Source organism: Myripristis murdjan, chromosome 17, assembly GCF_902150065.1.
Source record: "Myripristis murdjan chromosome 17, fMyrMur1.1, whole genome shotgun sequence".
NCBI classification, from domain to species: Eukaryota; Metazoa; Chordata; class Actinopteri; order Holocentriformes; family Holocentridae; genus Myripristis; species Myripristis murdjan.
Genome location: NC_043996.1, coordinates 33,825,083 through 33,842,831, shown reverse-complemented (window position 1 = coordinate 33,842,831; position 17,749 = coordinate 33,825,083). Strand labels below are relative to the sequence as shown.

Here is a 17,749-nt window from a genome sequence, read left to right as displayed (position 1 = left end):
TTTGCGCAGGAGTCCATAAATGGCCTGTGGGTTTTGCTGCACATCAATTTCACCATTTCTTATTCCAAATCTCACAACATCCTTTGCCCTGCCTCTCAGGTGAATGAGAATTTCCTCAGCTTGATTCTCCAGCTGAATACCACTTTTCCTGATGTAATTTTTCATTGATTCCTCCCAGTCATCAACAGCCAGTGCATCTGAAGGCTCACCTCGGAAAACAGGTGGGTCTTTAACACCTCTCTGAGTGACTAGCTGGACTTGGGAGAGATCCAGTGTATGGCTGGAGGAGGAGTCTGTTTTATTGCATATTTCTTCAGTACTTGCATGCACAGTAGATGTGGAGCTTGATTTGTTGAGGTGTGACATAATACTATCAGCTAGCTGCTGCCCTATCTGCTGCACAATAGTGCTCATTTGATTACTTAATCTCACATCATCAAGGGGCGGGTTTGAGACAGACGTGCTTGAGTACTGTGGTGGATGCAACTCGACAACAGGTTGACTACAGGGAGACTGTGATGTGTCAACCAGTCTCGCATCATCATGAGGAGGGTTCGAGACAGACGCGCTGGTGCATTGTGGTGGATGTAACTTGACTACAGATTGGCCGTGAGGTGTCATTACATCATTACATCTGAAAGGACTGTGCAAAGAATTCACACCCAAAGCTGTTTCAGCACTTAGTGAAAATGGGACAGGTGTGCCATGAAACCCTCTACCCCTTCCCCTACCAACACTGAGAGGAGTCATATCAGGGTTACCGAACTTGCTGAAACTCATGATCAATAACAAAGTCCACACTCAAATAAAATGACAGTCTCAATAGGAATATTATGGAAACCACAAAATAAACCCAACAGTCAAACACAATGGAGAAAGATATGCAGCTCCAAAATGATGCAGTGGCACGAAGACATCAGCCCGGTACAGCGTAGTCATGGACGGGTCACGGCACCAATGTGACCTGTGTGTTAAACCCTCTGCATAAATGAAGCTCTCCAAGTACAGGTAACAGCAGATTTAATTGATCTGTGGTTTGACAGAAAGAAAGAACAAACAGGCAACGGGTCAGCTCAGGTGGACACCGGCTCATGCGCAGTCTGTTTCGAATCCTCAGGTGCAGTGAGTATTTCACATAATCCCGCGATCGTATAGTGTTTTTTTACATAAATACAATAATGATATAAAGATAGAAAACCCTCTTTCTCAAGAAAGAAAATTACAATAAAATATATATATATAAAATTCTCTGGACTGTTACCTATTTTTTTCATATTTTTCGTTTTCAAAAAAAACATCTCTGTAATACCTTTTTCAGGTAATACAGAGTAAACAATAAACAATGCAACATACCTGTGGTTTGACAGAAAGAAAGAACAAACAGGCAACGGGTCAGCTCAGGTGGACACCGGCTCATGCGCAGTCTGAAAATGCGGCACAAACAAACGTCAACTAGCATACATATGGCGACTACTTACTGGAAAGAAAGTACACGAACATGAGTGATTAACTCAAAAAAAACACGGCGACTTAAGCCTAAAACATCCAATGCACAACCCAACAAGCCAGTTCAACTTTCCAGCGCCCCCTAAGACAATAACATATTTCTTTTTGTCCACAGACATTAGCTGACACGTTACCTGTTTCGAATCCTCAGGCGCAGTGAGGATTTCCCACAATCCTTCGTCAAACCCAAACACAGATACACATTCCCGACAACAGGTGGCATAGTCCCCACATTTTTCGTAGCAGGATTTAACAACCTACATAACTATGTTACATACAGAACAGTCATAATAAATAGATAAGTGGAGGTAAACAGTGTGGCTGAGGTCTGCTCAGCATATTGCACAGGAAAGTGTGAGTGTTTTTATGTGCTGTTAGAGTCTGAGGTTTTTGCAGGTGTTCAGAGGTCTGATGGCGGTTGGGTAGAAGCTGTCACAGAGCCTCGCAGTTCTGCATGGCATATAGGCATATAGGTTATATTCTAATCAACAGATGTTTTCCACATACATTTCACTATATCATCGATGCAATAGTTCAATGGCGAAAAATCTCTAGATATTGTATAGATATATTTTAGTGTATCTCAATTTTTATTTCTTTTATTAGGTATTCATCATTGTTTTCTTTTTTAATTGATCCACTTCATTTATTTTGTTACTTGTGTTTTTCTAATTTCTCTAAAGACACAGAAGAACTATTGTTCAGAGGTATATTTTGTGTAGTCGACCATCACTTCTGATCAATGTCTGGACAACCTGCTGCTGGAACACAAGAATTTACCAGTTTGGGATCCATCCATCCATTCATCCATCCATCCATCCTTCCATCTATCCATCCATCCATCCATCCATCCATAAGTATTTGACCTGGACACTTTACTGTACATTTACTTACTTCATAACAATAAAACCTCATTTTCAAATAAATTTCACTCCATCAATCCTTTAAATGTTGTTCCGTTTTGTGCATTCTGCAGTTTGTTATCCTGTTTGCTTTGATTCATTTTTCATGTTATTTGTTGTTCATGATTTCTTTTAACAAAACAAACAAAACGTTTGTTTAAGTTAGATTTTGTGCTGCTCATCCTACATATTATATTAATGGGTGTGAAATGTATTGATTGGACTGTATGCTCATTGTTATGAAGTCAAATTCTTGTACATTGGTTTAACTTTCTGGAAAACATTCAGTGTGCCTGCAGTCGTGTTTTTGGGAAAAAAAAAAAAAACAAAAAACAAAAAACTGCAGAAACAATTTCCAGTAGCGTGGCATCAAAACAAACAACTGAATTCTGCTTCAAATCATCAAATGACAAACTGCTGTCATCCTGCCCGGTATCTGTTTCTCCACAGAAACATTAAATGCAACGTCTGTGTAGGATCTCAGTCATCCAGGTCACGGTTATCCACGTGGGGTTGAACTGAGATCAGCTGGACTATTTGTAGATTCTTGAAGACGTTTGACTTCTCATCCAAGAGGCTTCTTCAGTTCTAACAGACTGGTGGGGAGTCCCAGGTATTTAACCTGTGTGGGGACGTTGTCCAGGTGGTTGAAACTACTGGAGCGTTAGTGCTCCTTCCTGTTGTGATGACCGGTGTTAGTGTTGGTGGAGTCACCTGACTTCAGGAGTGAAGGACGCTGGTTAGAGTCTTCCAGGAGTGAATGGTGGTCGTTGGGATCACAAGAGGTCAAGGGTCTGTGGTTGAACTTCCTGTGAAGGGTGACAGTACAGCGTTGAAGGTTGCAGGCAGATGGTGTCTGAGACCTCCTCCTCTGTTGACAGATGGTTTCTCGATCTTGACAGAGATCGCTTCCTTCTCTCCTCTGTCCAACCATCTGTCCTCTCTATCCAAGATGTGGACATTGTGTCCCTTTTCTCTCTGTTCAATGTTTATGCGCGTCTCCAAACGCAAGTCCTGTTCACATTCACAGACGTGGAAAATCATCACTAAATCAGAATATTCCCTGTACTGGTGTGCTCTTTTAACTTTTACATGAATAAAAACATGTTCTGATGAGGTGAAAGGATTTTATGACTAAAACAAAAGAGCAAAACTTCAAAGAAAACATCATTAGAAAAGTCATTAAAAGTTGTGAAACTCTTGGCCTTCATCTTTTCCCCTCTTGTCACCATGGAAACGGCTTCAGGTCCAGGATGAGTGGATGTGTAGCTCCTCCTACTGACTGCAGAGGAGGCTGCATGGCAGAGAGCTGTTTTATTCCCAGCTGTGAACATCAGACCAACCACAGCTCATAAAAGCAGACACACCTCATTGAACAGAAACATATTCCACATTCTGCTCTCTAACCATGGCAATACACTTTGCACTTTTACTCCTGTCAGCTCTTGTAGGTACGTAAAGGTTTTCACAAGACAAACAACAACAAGGCCAATTAAAAACTATAATCTGGATTTAGTTTTTCTTTGAACCTGGAATTCACTATTCAGTGTCTTTTGTATGTACAAGCTCAAGACAAAGAAATCAGCAGCAAGTCATCAATGAATGATTTTGAAACTAAACTCTCCATGTATGTTTTTCCTTCAACAGGTGACACATTTGCAGATGATATTACTGCCATCAGAGCTGAAGTGTATTCATCTCAGGACCTCAGCGTCACTCTATCCTGTAACTATTCAGTTAAAGCTAATAATCTCCAGTGGTATCGACAGTATCCTGGATCAGCTCCTCAGTTCCTTCTCCTGATCACAGACACAACAACTCCTACTGTAGTGGAAGCAAAACCTCCAATCCCTCGAATGTCTGTTCAGCTGAAACAGAAGAGAAATGGAGTGGATCTGGAGATCTCCTCAGCTGAAGTGACAGACTCTGCTCTGTACTACTGTGCTGTGCAGCCCACAGTGACAGGAAACACACAGTCTCTGTACAAAAACCTCTGGAGAAGTTTAAAAACGCCCATGACAGCAGCAATGGCATTTGAAGGGGAGGAACCATCAGGAAACACAAGGGGCTGAATAGTGACAGGAAGCTACAGAAACACCAGGGAACTAGCAGCTCTTCATTTTACAATTTGTTCTTCTGTCATTCAACATGTTGTCATTTTACTTTCTGTTACTGGTGTGTATTATTAAAGGTAAGACACACTTCAAATCAATGGTATACTTCAAAATGGTATACAAAAAAATGTCAGATGAAACTAATTCTTCATGAGTCTGGTTTGGTTGCAGCTGATTAACCCAGTATGTCAAATGTAATCTGGTTCATTGATTAAATCCATGACTGGGAGTCAAATCTGTTTTTGCAGATGCTGATTGTGGAGATCTCACTCCTGTCAAGGATGAAGTTTTCAGTTTGGAAGGCAACAACATTACTCTGTCATACAAATACTCAGAGAAAGCAACTGGTACTGATTACTTCTTCTGGTATCGTCAAGATCCAGGAAAACCACCAGAATTCCTCCTATCCATTGCAGGATATAAAGATTCAGCAGAGTCTCTCAAATCAGACCCAAGGATTTCTACTAAACTGTCTGAAGACAAGCGTGGTGTGGATCTGGAGATCTCCTCAGCTGAAGTGACACACTCTGCTCTGTACTACTGTGCTGTGAGGCCCACAGTGACAGGAAACACACAGTCTCTGTACAAAAACCTCTGGAGAACTTTAAAAACGCCCATGACAGCAGCAATGGCATCTGAAGGGGAGGAACCATCAGGAAACACAAGGGGCTGAATAGTGAGAGGAAGCTACAGAAACACCAGGGAACTAGCAGCTCTTCATTTTACACTTTGTTCTTCTGTCATTCAACATGTTGTCATTTTACTTTATTTTGTTCATGTGGATCATTGAAGGTAAGCCGTGTTTTAAATAATTTCATTGCAAGTAAATGTAGTATGAAAAAAATTCCCATGAATGAACCTCACAGTCTGGTTGTGTTGAAGTCGTTCAACCAAGTGTGTCAGATGTATTCTGGATTATTGTTGAATTCCATTAATGTGAGTCACATCTATGTTGGCAGATGTTCACTGTCAAGATCTCACTCCAATCAAGACTGAAGAGTTCAGTTTGGAAGGCAGCAAAGTTACTCTGTCATACAACTACTCCAAATCTGCAGCATCTTATGATTACATCTTCTGGTATCGACAATATCCTGGAAAACCACCAGAATTCCTCCTGACGATCATAGGAACTGAAAAGTCAGAACAGATCCTCAAATCAGACTCAAGGATTTCTACTAAACTGTCTGAAGACAAGCGTGGTGTGGATCTGGAGATCTCCTCTGCTGCAGTGACAGACTCTGCTCTGTACTACTGTGCTGTGAAGCCCACAGTGACAGGAAACACACAGTCTCTGTACAAAAACCTGACAAGCTGCTGGAGGCCTGTGTCCCACATCCTGTTCCACTTTCCTCCTCCACTAGAGGGCGACATGACCCAGCAGGCGTTGCTCTGTTGTTGCCCTGTTGGACCATTCTGTCATTAAAAACTGCTGCCATTAAGACTGTGACTCTGCTCCGCATCTGGTATGAGTAAAGTTTTTTCCAACTGACTTTCTATCTAAAACCAGCTGGTAAGAGCGAGTAGATGGTAAAAAAAAAAAAAAAAAATCCTGAGCGGTGTGTCAGCAGTGAGAGACATGACGCAAGTTGCATTCAGCCCTAACCCCTAACCCCTAACCCCCGAACCATTTTGAGTTGTTTCCATCAGGGAGGCATTTTTTCTTTTCTGCCCAGAAGCCATTTTTGGCTCTTTTCCACTAGTACCTACTCAGCTCGACTCTACTCAACTCGACTCTTCTCGCCTCAACATGGTTTGGGTGGTTTTCCATTACAGTTGAGTCCCACCTCGCTGTGGGTGGAGTCGTCACAGCAAGGCGGCGCACCGTCCAGCTCCCTCTGGATTCTTTGGGCCACCGAGCACAGAAAAGTCTCCACCTCTTCATTGGACCACAGTACCGGTTTGCTTGCCATTTTCCGACTTTCCTAACTTCAGTGATGATCAGTGCGCACGGTCGCTGTTGTGTTTTTTTTTTTTTTTTTTTTTAAATGCCGGGTTTTGTTTCCGTGCAGGAGTCGCCGTCATGTGTCGTCACTCCCTGTCCAATCAGTGGCCTGCATGGCGTTTATGTCACATTTCGGCTCACCGACTATCCGGCTCAATGCTAATAGGTCCTGAAAAAAAATACCAATGTACCAATATTTTCTTTTCATGAATAGTTACAACTGGCAAATGGAAATGCATCAACAGTTTTACATAAAGTCATTCAAAACATTCAGTGATCTATAATTTCTTTTAAAAAATACATCAAAATATGTATCAAAATATTTCTAGGGAAAAGTTGTATTAATTTTTGTGGTCGATATTCAGCTTCTGTTACAAATTTTTGTTCTTTCTGTTGTCAGCTATTATGCCAAATAACCTAGTGATGTCAATTCATCAACACCATGTCAATTACAGAAAGGAAAATCTTGAAAAATTCATGATTTCACTGTTGAAAACTATCTGTGCAAAACACAATATCTACAAAGCTGGAGACTCTGGCCCCGCCTACAAATGGTTAGAACAGAGCATCACATGAAACAAGTTGCTCAGAGTGAACAAGTGGTTAAAGAGCTTCATCAGAACGAGGGGAAGGACAGACTGAACAAAGACTTTAACTGTCAAAGTAGAAAAGAAGAAAAGGGAATTTCCATAGTGGTGTTAAAAACATAAAAGATTTGTTTTTTAAGATGGTGGCACTGAGCTTTAGTGTGTTTTCACCTTTATTTCTGACCATACTGTCAGGTATGTCAAACAACATTTTCAGAAAAACATTCACATTCCACTGACGTTATTTTACTGTTAAAAATGTCAAGAACCAAGAAGTAACAGTTATCTCTTCCTTCAGGTGTCAGCTGTGAAGATCTCACTCCAGTCAAGAAAGAAGAGTTGAGTTTAGAAGGCAGCAAAGTTACTCTGTCATACAGATACAACAAAACTGCTGCTTCAAATTATAACTTCTTCTGGTATCGACAATATCCAGGAAAACCACCAGAATATCTCCTGATGATCATAGGATTTGAAAAGTCAGAAAAGACTCTCGAATCAGACCCAAGGATTTCTACTAAACTGTCTGAAGACAAGCGTGGTGTGGATCTGGAGATCTCCTCTGCTGCAGTGACACACTCTGCTCTGTACTACTGTGCTGTGAGGCCCACAGTGACAGGAAACACACAGTCTCTGTACAAAAACCTGTCGTGTCCTCACAGAGTATTTACACACTTCAGTTCCTCCTGCTATTGAACAACAGCGCCACCAAGTGGCGTTATCACATCAGCACACTGACATGTTGCACTGACAAACTAAACCAGCATCACTCTGATGTGTAGTAATTACCTTGGTGCTCAGTGATGAAATATATATAATTCTGTTCAAACATGTGTTTAATTATCATTATTTTTCTAGATGTTGGCACTTGACAGGGATGTCCTTTATCTCCATGATTATTGAGACTACAGTCGTGGATGTGATCTAGTGGTGGAGCTCATGTCATCTCCAGGATAACTCACAGTCATTTCAATACTTGTGATGTGTCTCATTTTTCCTGTGTCTTTAATAACAAATAAAGGCAGAGGAAAAACTGAATTTTCAAAATAAAGTGTTAATGTAAACATCAGGTGGGCGAAACCTTGAGCTCTTACGTTACCTTCAGTATTTGATGGAATACGTTTTTGTCTGATAAAGTTTCCTTTATTCAAGATTAGATTTTACAAAGCCCGCTGACGATGTTTTCCCTCATCAGCACAGCTTCTCCTTTGAATGAAACTTATGGATCACTTCAATTCAAATGATTCAGTCCAATCTATTTCAATAATCTTTGCACTTGCGGGCAATTAAAGAGGCAAAGTTCAAAAAAAAATAAATAAATAAATAAAAAAATAAACATGAGTGAGTCCATCTGTCCTCAGAGTGACATCATCATATCAAGAACTCACTGTCAGATCCCCAAATCTGACAGACCATGTGAAACATGAGGAAACAAAAAACAGTAAAGTCTCCTGTTTATGAAGTTTCAGTGAAATATTAACAGTAATGTCAGTGAACATATAATTATAGGGATGAATATTCTGATTGAATGAAAATGGCAGAGTAATCTGGTGGAGGTAGCAGTGAAAGAGATTCTCCCATAACTGAAAGGTCAGAGGTTTAAACCCCTCATGAACTTCTCTGGAGAAGAACCAAGGTGAAATATCCACCCATCCACTTTCAACAGCCACTGATTACAATTTAAACAAGACTTCCTCAACAAATGATGAAGGTGAAGGACCAATGACGTGAAGGCCCAGATCCATCAGAGCATCAATGCTCTTCCTCTCTCTCCTCCCCTCTCACTGCAGACATGAAACACTGGCTGACAAACATCCTGATTCTGACTCTCTGGAAAGGTAAGTTGAAACCTGAGCATTTCTTCTTCTTTCATTATTGATCCTCATTCATTCATTTCTTGCTCTGCATGCTCTGTTCTTCCCCAGAGTGTAAAGGAGAAGACAGAGTGATCCAGCATGGAGGAGATGTTATTGCTACTGAAGGAGAGTCACTTACACTTGCTTGTACATTTGAAACCAGCAACAACAAAAACGCCTATTTGTTCTGGTACAAACAAGAGGTGAATGATTTCCCCAAGTTTATGCTGCAGCGCGGCAGCTATGTACCAGGAAATAATGCTGAAGAGTTCCCCAAAGAGAAATTTGATGCTCAAATCAATGACACATCAGTTCCTCTGAGGATCCAGAAGCTGCAGCCGTCAGACTCTGCTCTGTACTACTGTGCTTTGAAGCCCACAGTGACAGGAAACACACAGTCTCTGTACAAAAACCTCTGGAGAAGTTTAAAAACGCCCATGACAACAGCAATGGCATTTGAAGGGGAGGAACCATCAGGAAACACAAGGGGCTGAATAGTGACAGGAAGCTACAGAAACACCAGGGAACTAGCAGCTCTTCATTTTACACTTTGTTCTTCTGTCATTCAAAATGTTGTCATTTTACTTTCTGTTGTTCATGTGGATCATTGAAGGTAAGCCGTGTTTTAAATAATTTAGTGTACAAGTAAATGTAGTATGAAAAAAATTCCCATGAATGAACCTCACAGTCTGGTTGTGTTGAAGTCGTTCAACCCAGTGTGTCAGATGTATTCTGGATTATTGTTGAATTCCATTAATGTGAGTCACATCTATGTTGGCAGATGTTCACTGTCAAGATCTCACTCCAATCAAGACTGAAGAGTTCAGTTTGGAAGGCAGCAAAGTTACTCTGTCATACAAATCAACTGGTGGTGATTACTTCTTCTGGTATCGACAATATCCTGGAAAACCACCAGAATTCCTCCTGATGATCACAGGAATTGAAAAGTCAGCAGTGATTCTCAAATCAGACCCAAGGATTTCTACTAAACTGTCTGAAGACAAGCGTGGTGTGGATCTGGAGATCTCCTCTGCTGCAGTGACACACTCTGCTCTGTACTACTGTGCTGTGAGGCCCACAGTGACAGGAAACACACAGTCTCTGTACAAAAACCTGACAGCCAACAGCAGAAGCTGCACTTCACTGCAAACACAGAGCCCTAGGAGACATTTTCTTGTGTTATCAACTTGTTTCAAAATGCATTCATTCAGGATTCTTGTCTGAGTGAAACCCTCAGTTTTAAAAGGTAATCTTACTTATTTACTGATCAAATCCACCACAGAAAATGACTTGCAGAGGCGTTGCTGCTCCACAAACGAATTCCTCCTCCACTAGAGGGCGACATGACCCAGTAGGCGTTGCTCTGCTGTTGCCCTGTTGGACCATTCTGTCATTAAAAACTGCTGCCATGAAGAGAACAACTCTCACACTGAATGCTGAACATCAGCTAGTTTCTCCTGTTGCTTTAGACCTTGTTGTAGAGATGGAACACTGGCTGTGGATTATTCTTGCTGCACTTCTCTTTGGTATGATAGACAGCATCACACTTTGATCCACCTGTTTCTAGCAATATAGAAAGCTTTCTCCAGCTCATCAAGCTCTATTTGTTGTTGATGTGCAGATTCCACAGGAGCAGAACATGGCATATCTGCTGTCATTTGTTAGCTTGGAGATAACTCCCTGTATGCTACAGGCTGACATCAGACAGCAGGCAGTGAAAAGCCACACTCATCTACATGTCTGTGTCAAGCAGTCATGCACAAACTAGTCATGTTGTGATCTCAGCTCCAGTCAACTCTCTCAACACTTGAGCTGCTGCTGGCCATAGAGGAACACTGGACACTGGACATTTTCCACTGTCTTCTCCTCTCAGCCTCATGGACAATGTTAGTCTAATGGCTTGATTTTCTCCACTTTTTCCAGGGCTAACAGCTGCAGACGACATCTCTCCTGTACAAGATGAAGTCAGTGGGACAGAGGGGCAATCTGTCACCCTCACCTGCACCTATCAAACTAGTGAAGAGAATATACTCCTTCACTGGTACAGCCATCAGTCTGATAAGACTCCTTAGTTTATACTCTGGAAAGGAGCCAAGTCATTGAGTGATTATGAACATATTCCTAATAATCGTTATGGATCCAAAACAAACGACACATCCACTGAACTCACCATAACAGGCTTAACCCTGGCAGACACAGCTCTCTACTACTGTGCTCTAGACACACAGTGATAGAAAGTCTACAAGAGGCTGTACAAAAACCTGAACACAGATATCTCACTATTCTTCAAAGAGGAGGGAAGTGGAATTCAAAGCACAGCTTCATATCAGATGGATTGTGGGAACTCATGCTTTATCAGAGCCACTGTGGTTCCAGCTGCTAATCAAACACTGTGGGAGGACTCACATGCTCAGCAAACAAACAGCAATGACTAATCAGCTGGATGATGGTAAAAACACAGTCTGCCATCAAAAACGAGACGACAGAAGTTACAGAACATAGAACATCAAGAAAGAAGTTTTGAAATCAGTGATCAAGTTGAGAGATCAGCTGCCTCACAAAACATTTCACTGAATTTTTGATGGTTTCCTCAACACTTTGAGAAATATTTCTTCCTATTTCACATTTTCACTGATTATCATGTCTTGTCTAAGGGTCACCTGACTCACGTCTCCATTAGCTCCATTATTATTGTTACTGACATTGTGAATGAGATGTGATGTGTCTTGTTATCTGCTGGATGCCTTGTGACGATCTCAATATTAAACTGCACTGAATGTTTCTTGGATGGAAATATATTCACCTCACCTCAAATATATTCCCTCACCTCTACATGAAATGACGACATGAAATTCTCACAGAACTCAAGTCAAAAGTCCAAGTTCATGTTTAGAAGAAACGAGTTCATCGCATGAATGATGAAAAATCTACTTTTTATCCTCTGGTCCAAAGAATCCCATTAAATTAATCAGAATCTGAATTATGTACTTACACAGAGTTAGACATACACTACTCACAAAAAGTTAGGGATATTTGGCTTACGGGTGAAATTTACGGAAAATGTAAAAAGTTCACGCTACAGTGATATTATATCATGAAAGTAGGGCATTTAAGTAGAAGCATACACTGGTGATTTCCTCATCTCAAACAATTTCTTGAAACAAAAGCCAACAACAGTGGTGGGTATACCACAACAAAAAATGTCAATGTCTCAATAACTTGTCATGTGCCCTTGAGCATCAATTACAGCTTGACAACGACGTCTCATGCTGTTCACAAGTCGACTTATTGTCTGCTGAGGCATGGCATCCCACTCTTCTTGAAGGGCGGCCCTCAGGACATTGAGGTTCTGGGGTACAGAGCTCCGAGCCTCTACACGGCGACTCAGCTGATCCCATAGGTTTTCTATGGGATTCAGGTCTGGAGAAAGTGCCGGCCACTCCATCTGAGGTACCCCAGTCTCCAGCAGCCGTTCCCTAATGATACGACCTCGATGAGCTGAAGCATTGTCGTCCATGAAGATGAAATTAGGCCTGTGTTGTTCATGCAGGGGTACAATGACTGGATTAATGATGTTATTCAGGTAGTATGGGCTTGTCACAAAGTGTAGAGCACTTCTGTACTGACCAGACACACCTGCCCACACAGTAACACCACCACCACCAAAGGCTCGTCTGGTGACAACAGTGGCTGATGCATAGCGCTCTCCTTGATGTCTCCAACATCGTTGGCGGCCATCATTTCTGCTCAACATGAATCGGCTTTCATCAGAGAACAGCACTGAGGCCCACTGGTCCCTCGTCCAGCGTAAATGCTCCCTGGCCCATGCAAGACGATGACACCTGTGCCTGGTGGTGTGGTCAGGTACCCTTGCAGGTCGTCTAGCACGCAGACCATGCTGATGTAAACGGTTTTGAATGGTCTGACGTGACACTTGGGTGCCTCTCACCTCCCTTAAACGTGCCTGGAGTTGAGTGGCATTCATCATCCGGTTCCGTAGGGCACTGTTCACAATGAAGCGGTCATCAGTGTGGGATGTGGCCAAAGGACGTCCACTTCTATGCCTTTCTGTGACTCTTCCAGTCTCTCTGTATCTCTGTTGCAACCTGCTGATGACACTCTGTGACACTCTAAGCTCAGTGGCCACTTCCGTCTGAGAACAACATTGAAGACTCGCAATGGCGAGGTGCTGCTGATCAATTGTTAGGTGTCGTCTTGGTCTCATGATGTCAAAATGTGAACAGCATAATGAGGACTGTTTCAATACCAATTCTAATTGAACCAGGAAATTTATTGGTCGATTCATGGATCAAACACCTGTTATGAATTTTGCCGTTAAGCTCTTTGTTAGAGAACAGCAACTTGTGCAAAAGGTACTGAAACACTGAACAGTTGGACATGTGCGTTCAAAAGTTTACAGAAGGTCACATTAAGTTCACCTGTAAAGGTTATAATGCATTTTAGGTTCATCCTGAAATTTCACCCGAAAGCCGAATATCCCTAACTTTTTGTGAGTAGTGTACAAGCACATGAAACAAACATTTGACCGCTATGTAGTGATCTAAATTTAAATACATACTGTATCTATGGAAGAATAAAAAGGAAACAAAACAACCAAAAAACTAACCAACTAATGAAAAATGTGAAGTAGTGGACAATAATGTAATGGAGCAGAGTGCAAAGATGCTGGAGTGAATAGTGGATATATGGATGTTTACATGGCTATATGCATGGAGGTGATATGGAGTAAAAAGAATATATACAGTATATACAGAGTGCTAAGGTACGTATTGACAATGATGATACATTGAGAAACTGTTGAGACTACCAATATAATTAGAATAAATATTATATTGCACAGGGATTGTTCCTGATACTGTGAGTCTGATCATGTATTTATCAGAGTGATGGCCTGTGGGTAGAAACTGTTCCTGTGTCTGGAGGTCTTGATGTACAGTGTGCTGTAGAGCCTCCCAGAGGAGAGAAGTTGGAACAAGTTGTTTCCAGGGTGTGACGGGTCTGCAGTGATGTTTCCTGCCCGTTTCCTGGTTCTGGAAATGTTCGAGTCCTGAATGGAGGCCAGGTTGGCACCAATGATTTGTAAAGTTTAAAAAAAATCACTACAAGTGAAAAAATCTGCAATTTAACATCAACAAGAATGTAGTTAAGAAAGCTAAAAAAACAAACAAACAAACAAACAAACAAACAAAAAAAAATAACAACCAGAAGAACTGAAAAAGCAAAAAAAAAAAAAAAAAAAAAAAAAAAAAAAAAAAAAAAAAAAATGTCTGATTCACATGTTCAAAGGCTGCAATTCAGTGTTTCAATCACAATCTGCCACCATCTGGAAGTGAAGAGGCAAGAAAATGTGTTTTGTGTCCAACTGCCAACAGTGACACAGGATTGGGAACGAGCCCTGTCAAGCTGAACAGGCTCCTCCTTCAAATCTGCCAACGTCGTGTTGAAGCTGAAGAGAAACCAGTGAGAAGCAGAGCTTCTCTGTAGCTGCTGCAGCTCATAATAACTCAACAGTGCAGCTATGACAGCTCTGCTCATGTCAGTGCTGCTGACTGCCATGTGCTTTGGTATGACTAAACTGTTTTCTTCATATTAATCCAACATTTGCCCTCTGGATTCTTCAACATCACACTGACGCTGTTTGTTGTTTCCTACAGAGTGCAGGGCACAAAAAGACAATGTGCTGCAACCAAAAGCAGATGTGACTGCTACTGAAGGAGAGGCAGTGACTCTTGGCTGTGAATATAACACCAGTCAAACAGATCCATATCTGTACTGGTACAAACAGGACATCAACGACAGGCCCAGATTCATCCTGAGTCGCTCCAAGTTTTCCTATGAAAAAACAGAGGATGGTGTGAAGGACAGATTTAAATCCAGGCTGAATTCCACCTTAAGATCAGTTCCTCTGACCATCGAGGAGCTGCAGCCGTCTGACTCTGCTGTGTACTACTGTGCTCTGCAGCCCACAGTGACAGGAAACACCCAAAACTCAGGGCAAAAACCTTTACTGTGCATACTCCTCAACATCCACTAGAGGGAGCCAAATACAGTGGTCATTTATTGAAGCAAAGTAAAAAGCACAAGAAAAATCACAAAAAGATCAAAGACAAAACAAGGAAGAGTGAACACAACACCTCAGCTGTGCAGTGTGTGATGTGTAGGATGTTCACTATGTAGGTGAAGTGTGGCCGCATTAATTAGAGAGGATCACACAGCAGGCTGCATATCGTACAGAACAAGTCCAACCTGAACAGCTGAGAGGCATCCACCAAGGGAGTCCTTTCTCTCCACTGCTGTTTGATCCCTAAAGCTGGAACATGGCTCACACAACCTGGAAACTTTGGCCCACAGAAAAAACAAACAAACAAAAAAAAATCTGTAGTGTTAGCTAACAGTCTTACCTCATTTTCTGTTCAAATGCAACACAGATGCAGTTCACTACATTTTTTCTTTACTTCATGCAGCTTAAACATCTACTCAGTAATTTTCTCCAAAAAGTGATTTTATAACTTATTGGCAAGGACTCATCTATTGCTAATTGAAAACTCGTGTTTTATTTTTTAAAGTCTAGACAAAGACTATAACAGCAATATTTTTGAAAAGTTTCAATCAGGTTTCTGGAAACTACACTGCACAGAAACGGCCCTTCTCAGAGTCACAATGACTTTCTGATGGCTGCAGACTCTGGTGCATGTTCTGTGTTGTTATCGCTCGATCTTGGTGCAGCTTTTGACATGATCGATCACTCCGTCCTCATAGACAGACTAAAACAGTGGGCAGGTATTGCTGCAGGTATTGCTGCATCTGCCCTGGCCTGTTATCATATCCAGCCAGCAGGAGATGTTTTGTTTCTGTTGGGAGTTTTACTTCACGCACTGCTCAGACCAAACATGGAATACCACAAGGATCAACTTTAGGACCCATTTTGTTTACACTGTCCATGTTGCCCTTGGGACAGATAATTTGTCACCACAACATCTCCTTCCACAGCTACACAGAAGATGCAACGCTGTACCTGTCATTTAAACCCTCAGACACCAGAAAATTACCTTCATCACATAATTGTTTAGATGACAAAAACAGCTGGATGTCCCAAAACATGCTAAAAGTGAACTCTGACAGGAAAGAGGTTCTCATCAAAGTGATTCTCTCACATTATACCAATCCAGGCCTTGCTGCACTGGCTTCCAGTTTCTTTTAGAATTCATTTGAAAGTAGTTTTTTACCGCGTTCATAATGGAGTTCCTTACACCTGACAGTCCAAAGTCCAGAGTCCAGGTTAAAAACAAAGAGTGATGGAACGTTTGAAGTTCTGGCTCCTCAGCTCTGGAACTCTGTGGCATCTTTTAAATCTTGTCTTAAAACTCACCTCCACTAAATGGCCTTTCCTAAAAACGGATAGTATTTTCTTCCTTGGGTCATGAACCGTTGTTTTGTTCCTTGTTGTTGCTTATGTTGCCTGTTTTAACTTGTGTGTATATGAGGAAAGTTCATCTCTTGCAACTGTTCCTTCGATGATGCTGTTGTTCTGCTGCTACTGTATTGAAATATCTCAATGTTAAACACTTTGAATGAATGAACGAATGAACGAATGAATTAACACCTTAATTGTCATTGCATGTTCTTTGTCTGTCTGTTTGTTCCAATTAAAATAGGAGGTCCTGATCAAATGATGAAGGTGAAGGACCAATGATGTGAAGGCCCAGATCCATCAGAGCATCAATGCTCTTCCTCTCTCTCCTCCCCTCTCACTGCAGACATGAAACACTGGCTGACAAACATCCTGATTCTGACTCTCTGGAAAGGTAACTTGAAACCTGAGCATTTCTTCTTCTTTCATGATTGATCCTCATTCATTCATTTCTTGCTCTGCATGCTCTGTTCTTCCCCAGAGTGTAAAGGAGAAGACAGAGTGATCCAGCATGGAGGAGATGTTATTGCTACTGAAGGAGAGACACTTACACTTGCTTGTACATTTGAAACCACCAGCAACAACGCCTATTTGTTCTGGTACAAACAAGAGGTGAATGATTTCCCAAAGTTTATGCTGCAGCGCTACACCTTTGGATCAGAATATAATGCTGAAGAGTTCCCCAAAGAGAAATTTGATGCTCAAATCAACGACACATCAGTTCCTCTGAGGATCCAGAAGCTGCAGCCGTCAGACTCTGCTCTGTACTACTGTGCTGTGAGGCCCACAGTGACAGGAAACACACAGTCTCTGTACAAAAACCTGACAGACACTGAAGCTACAACAGTCACAGATTCCACATCATCCTCACGTTCTGGGAGCAACTTATTAAGGAAAAGTGCTGAAGAGTAAATGATGGTGTGCAACTTCACTGACTGATTATATGATCAACTCAGTGTTTCAACAACACATTAAAATCAATATTTGGTTCATTCGTTTATTGGTTGTTTTCCAAAATAAAGATAAAAATCAACAGGTTTTGAAGCAGCTCCTCAACCTGCTCACCCAACACATACAGGTATTTTTAATCCTTTGTAAAGTGTTTTGACCAAGACAATACTACTACTACTACTACTACTACTACTACTACTACTAATAATAATAATAATAATAAAACACCTGCATGACAAAGGTTTCTTAATTGAAATTAATCAACTCCTTCAAGGCTTTGATACAAGGAATTCCTTGAAGTGATAAATATTTGTTTTGGAAATGAAATCATGACTAAAAGATATTTGAAAAATCAGATATATTAAAGAATTTGACCGAAAGTAAATTATTTTGCCATCTGGTACTCAGACCTGGAATGAATAAATGCAAATGTGGTGATATCAATACTATAATGAAATATTA

The 17,749-nt window shown here is 41.2% G+C and overlaps 1 protein-coding gene and 1 gene segment (V, D, J or C); both read left to right on the top strand.

The window, feature by feature from the left end:
- The first annotated feature begins 3,790 nt into the window (after positions 1-3,790).
- On the top strand, positions 3,791-13,918 carry LOC115375390 (uncharacterized). Its single transcript, XM_030074793.1, has 4 exons — positions 3,791-3,859; positions 4,056-4,345; positions 4,821-5,066; positions 13,808-13,918. The coding sequence occupies exons 1-4, from the start codon at positions 3,817-3,819 to the stop codon at positions 13,916-13,918; spliced, it is 690 nt and encodes a 229-aa protein (XP_029930653.1). The 5' UTR covers positions 3,791-3,816.
- A 489-nt stretch (positions 13,919-14,407) lies between these two features.
- On the top strand, positions 14,408-14,959 carry LOC115375389 (T cell receptor alpha variable 38-2/delta variable 8-like). The segment is given in 2 exon segments: positions 14,408-14,489; positions 14,580-14,959. Coding segments are annotated over 2 exon segments (426 nt in total).
- Positions 14,960-17,749: the final 2,790 nt, after the last annotated feature.

Coding starts and splice junctions, on each gene's coding strand:
- LOC115375390 (XM_030074793.1), top strand. CDS start 3,817: ATGGCAATACACTTTGCACTTTTACTCCTGTCAGCTCTTGTAG. Junction 3,860..4,055: donor ACTCCTGTCAGCTCTTGTAG/GTACGTAAAGGT, acceptor TTCCTTCAACAG/GTGACACATTTGCAGATGAT. Junction 5,067..13,807: donor ACTCTGCTCTGTACTACTGT/GCTGTGAGGCCC, acceptor TGTATTTATCAG/AGTGATGGCCTGTGGGTAGA.